The sequence below is a fragment of the Heterodontus francisci genome, chromosome 26 (assembly GCF_036365525.1).
Source record: "Heterodontus francisci isolate sHetFra1 chromosome 26, sHetFra1.hap1, whole genome shotgun sequence".
In the NCBI taxonomy this organism is placed as follows: domain Eukaryota; kingdom Metazoa; phylum Chordata; class Chondrichthyes; order Heterodontiformes; family Heterodontidae; genus Heterodontus; species Heterodontus francisci.
This window is the reverse complement of record NC_090396.1, coordinates 47552153-47557130: the sequence shown is the minus strand read 5'-3', so window position 1 is coordinate 47557130 and position 4978 is coordinate 47552153. Positions and strand designations below refer to the sequence as shown.

The window sequence follows — 4978 nt, the reverse complement described above, 5'->3', positions numbered from 1 at the left end:
GATTGACGAGGGCAGGGCGATGGACGTTGTCTACATGGACTTTAGCAAGGCCTTTGACAAGGTCCCGCATGGTAGGCTGGTCCAGAAGGTTCGAACACATGGGATCCAGGGTAAGCTAGCAAATTGGATACAAAATTGGCTTGGTGATAGGAGGCAGAGGGTGGTAGTGGAGGGTTGCTTCTCAGATTGGAGGCCAGTGACCAGTGGTGTGCCGCAGGAATCGGTGCTGGGCCCTCTGTTGTTTGTCATATATATTAATGACTTGGATGTGAATGTAAGGGGCATGAATAGTAAGTTTGCAGATGACACCAAAATTGGTGGTATAGTGGACAGTGAAGAAGGTTGTCTAAGGTTACAACAGGATATAGATCAACTGGGAAAGTGGGCAAGGGAGTGGCAAATGGAATTTAACACAGACAGGTGAGAAGTAATGCATTTTGGGAAGTTAAACCAGGGCAGGACATATACAGTGATTGGCAGGGCCCTGGGGAGTGTTGTTGAGCAGAGAGACCTTGAGGTGCAAGTACATAGTTCCCTGAAAGAGGCAACACATGTAGACAGGGTGGTGAAGAAGGCATATGGCATGCTTGCCTTCATCGGCCGAGGCATTGAATACAAGAGTTGAGACGTCATGTTACAGTTGTACATAACGTTGATTAGGCCGCATTTGGAGTACTGTGTGCAGTTCTGGTCACCGCAGTACAGGAAAGATGTGATTAAACTAGAGAGGGTGCAGAAAAGATTCACAAGGATATTGCCTGGTTTGGAGGGCTTGAGTTATAAAGAGAGATTGGATAGGCTGGGTCTGTTTTCCCTGGAGCGAAGGAGGCTGAGAGGGGACATGATAGAGGTATATAAAATTATGAGAGGCATAGATAGGGTAGATAGCCAGAGTCTGTTACCCATGGTAGGGGTGACTAAAACCTCACCCTAGATATAAGGTGAGAGGGAGGAGGTTTAAAGGGGATCAAAGGGGTAAATGTTTCACACAAAGAATAGTGGGTATCTGGAATGAGCTGCCTGAGGAAGTGGTGGAGGCAGGAACAGTAGCGACATTTAAGAGGCATCTGGACAGGTACTTGAATGAGCAAGGCATAGAGGGATATGGAATTAATGCAGGCAGGTGGGATTAGTATAGATATGCATTATGGTCGGCATGGACGCGGTGGGCCAAAGGGCCTGTTTCTATGCTGTACAACTCTATGACTCTATGACTAAAACTCCTCCCCAGCAGTCTGGGTAAATATACTATGTGTTACATACTGACACATATAGGTGAGGAAAGCATCAGGCATGTTCTCTTTTCTATGATAAGTTCTAGTCTCAGCTGTGATTGTCAGCATTGCAGTAAAGTTACATGTGAGATTTACGTTCAAAAAGAGTAAGCCAAATTGTAAACATATGGATAGGTATACCTCCTTAAGAGTAACCAAAATAGATGAGATTTTAAAATCAAAATGAGTGTCTCTCCTATTGAGGGACATTTAAGAAGCATGATAGTCTGCACAACAAGGAGCCTGCAAACAGTTACTGCTACAAGAAACATGGGATAGTATTAGAAGCCAATGTTACCTAAGCACCTTAGCTCAGCAGGAATTACCACATTCAGAAGATATATGGGGAAAAATAAAGATGAAAATGTGGCAAGGCAGAAATCATGTATTTCTCGTCTACAATCTTGTATATCTTATTTTGAAAGTAATGAACGTGAACTGTACAGATCAGGAAGATCCCAGGTTTGAAGCTCTGTCTGTGCTATTAGCTGATCTCAGCTGGGACAATGATAAGGGTGCTACAATTGGCTTCAGTGCCCCTGAGTTAAGGAATGGAAAATCAGTTAGGGTTCCCACTTCAGTCTGGGCTCAACTATCATCCCACTTTCATGGTCAAACTGCTTCCTGACATTCAGTATCAGGAATTACACATTAATAACGGAAAGTTGGAAAGTAGTGGAGGCAGTCAACATCTGTAGAAGAGTATCTCAACATGACATCAATACCTTCAGGAAAGGAGGAAGGGAGAAAACTGACAGAAAATAACAAAAGATTCAAAGTAAAATACTTAAAACATGACATGAATGGGGAAGGATGGTCTATGGCAATAAGTTACATGGCTGGCCTGAAGAGCATGAAACAATGTTTTTGAAATGAATTAAGGTCAGAATACAATACTGTGCTAAATAACTGTGCACTAGAATGATCAGAAATGAATCTTCCTATGAAGTATTGCAGGGAGTCACTGTGGAAATCAGCTGCTGAATTAACGTCTGCCAATATCACTGACTAATCCTTTCCGTTATGGGGCTGTGCCTGGTGTAGAAATAAGGACTTAAGATGAGCAAGAAAATAACTTACAACTGGCGGATAACATTAAAATGAAAAACAATCCTGAAACATTGTTTGGATTGCCCATACAATGGTTCAAGTGTGTTCTCGTGGACTAATGAGATATTTGGTCAGATGGTCCTAGAGTGATGAAATTTAAAACATATTTTGAAAGGAATTAAAAATAAGAGCAGAAAGTCAATTAACATCAACTCAGTTCATGTTTAATGCAGTGGACTGTAACTACTGTAATTACAAAATGAATACATTTTACAATTATCAAATAAAGAAATGCAAACAAAACACGTTTCCACATAAACTTTACATTAATTTAACAGGCACAACAGGTTAATTTCAGTTCATTTGGATGTCCCAGCGCCTGGATAATTTTCTTCTTTGTAAATTCAAATAGTAATCTCTTTGTGTCCTATTCTGTTTAATGACAGCAAACCTTTTTCAGGAAATCTATAATACAACTTACCGCCTCCAGAGTTTATTCACTCCTTCAATTTACTGTTTACAGGCAAAATATCAAAGTCAGTAGTTTTGAGTCCTAAGCCTGGAAGACTAGTTTATAATGCAAAGTCAGAGGCAACATCTGGGACTATGTCTGAGAATGGCATAATCAGAATGCAATTATTTTTATGAAATAGTTAATATTATTATTTACAAGCCAAGTTGTTACCTTTTATTACAATGCAATCATCTAATTTACACTCATTTTAAATAGATTATGGCTTTTGTTGCACCGCCAACTGCTTCAAACCACCGTGGGGACCGGAATTCCACTTAAATATCTTTAGATTTTATTTCCCTTTTGATCTGAGGTTTTGATATTTGATGTGACCTGACTCCAGGTATATGATCATTTAAAGAGGCAGGAATAACACAGGTACAGAATAGCCTGGAGTGGGACCCAGCAATAGCTCTCCTGTCTGTTTCTCAAGGAAGATTACAGGAAGATGTCTCAATAACCTTTTTAATGAGCAATATATCCAGACCTAAACAATTACAGGAAAATCACACTTTTGGTTACTACAGATTGTAAATTCAGGGTAAAAGGGATCTGGAAAAGGACAGTGAACAAGCCCATACTTGTACCCCAACACATTTATTACACCTACTTATTAATATTCATGCTGTTTAGTCAAATGCTGTTTCACAAATAGTTACAGAAGATACACTTTTGCTTTTAGTGAGAGTTTGACCACATCTCCAGTTGTTGAATTCAATTTTGGAAATGTCATGGGAAGCTCTGTAAGATAGCATGATCGAAGAGCTGGACGGAGTCTGGGACACATTCAAGTTGAAAGCTGAAGAGAATCGGTCCCTGTAGCTTTTCTTGATCCTCTTTACAGATCTGTACAAGTTCCCCATGAAACAGTAACAGAGAGGGTTGAGGCTAGAATTGGTGAGACCCAGCCACTGCGCAAAAGATCTAACGTGAAGAATCCAGCCTTGGTGGACATTATCTTGTTGGGCATTTGGCATATTAAAGTCGATCCAGATATCAATCACATACAAGGGCAACCAAGACAAGGTAAAGAGAAGGACCAGAGCAACAACCATTTTGACAATCTTCTTGCGTGTCTTCAGCCTGGAGCTGTTCCCCACTAAATGCCTCTTGTTGCCCTCCTGGAACCCATCATGGCTACTCCAAAGGCGACGGGCAGTTAGAAAGCAAATGATGAGATTGAAGAGCACAGGGAAGCCGTACAAAGCGCAGAAGAGCAAGAAGTTGTAGCCTTGCCTTAGTTTCACATATGGCCAGCTTTCTGTGCATACTGGGATATTCAACCTCCCATCTAAAAGCACCAAGTTTTCAGTTTTATTCATAAAGATCAAAGGCATGCAGAGCCCGGATGATAAAACCCAGACGGCACATATCATCCAAAAGATCCTTCTCCAGGTAAAGAAAGACCTGGCGTTGAGAGGGTTATGAACACTGTAGTAACGGTTAAGACTGATCACCGCAAGGCTTAAGACGCTGGCGGAGACTGCAACTGCCTGGACAAATGGGACAGCTCTGCACATGAAATCCCCAAATACCCAAGCGTTGTAGACCTGGTGGCCAAGAGTAACAGGCATGCAGATACATACCACCATCATATCGCAGATAGCCAGGTTGACCAAGAGACTCCGGGTAGCTGTAGCTCCAGCCAATCGATTTCTTCTCTTTGCGGTGAGGGCCCTCAAAGCCATGATGTTTCCTACTAACCCAATGATGAAGGACAAAGAATAAATGACCTCCAAGACAATGGTTGTGGGCTCATAGCCTGAAAACAGCAAATTGATGTTTAAATGGACAGTCTCCCAAAAGCTCAGATTACTGCTGGGAGGGAATAAGGAAAAGTTCCTGGGAAATCCTTCAAGTAATTCCAAACTGAACTGGGTTACATTCATGCTCACAGATTTCGTTCACCAAAGCATTGTTCAGCTACAGTTGGCAAAATATGTCCAGCTCCCCTTTTTTTTTTAACCAAACCCTGGTGTTTCCTTCACGCTGTGAGACTCAGCCGAGCACCTTACCTAGTTCTGCCTTCTGGGCAGCTTCAACTCACACGGAGCCGGCTCCTCACACCGAAAACCAGGGAGAACGTCAAACCTCCAACACAAACAATAGAAAGCTCGTCACATCAAAAGAATGCATTCCG

The 4978-nt window shown here is 41.8% G+C and overlaps 1 protein-coding gene across 1 annotated transcript; it reads right to left on the bottom strand.

Moving 5' to 3' along the window:
• Positions 1-3467: 3467 nt before the first annotated feature.
• Positions 3468-4727, bottom strand: LOC137384505 (QRFP-like peptide receptor). Its single transcript, XM_068058644.1, has one exon. It carries the CDS (start codon positions 4725-4727, stop codon positions 3468-3470), a length of 1260 nt encoding a protein of 419 aa, XP_067914745.1.
• Between the last annotated feature and the right edge of the window lie 251 nt (positions 4728-4978).

What these genes read in the sequence shown, in the direction of transcription:
- LOC137384505 (XM_068058644.1), bottom strand. Translation starts at nt 4,727, where the DNA reads ATGAATGTAACCCAGTTCAGTTTGGAATTACTTGAAGGATTTCCCAGG.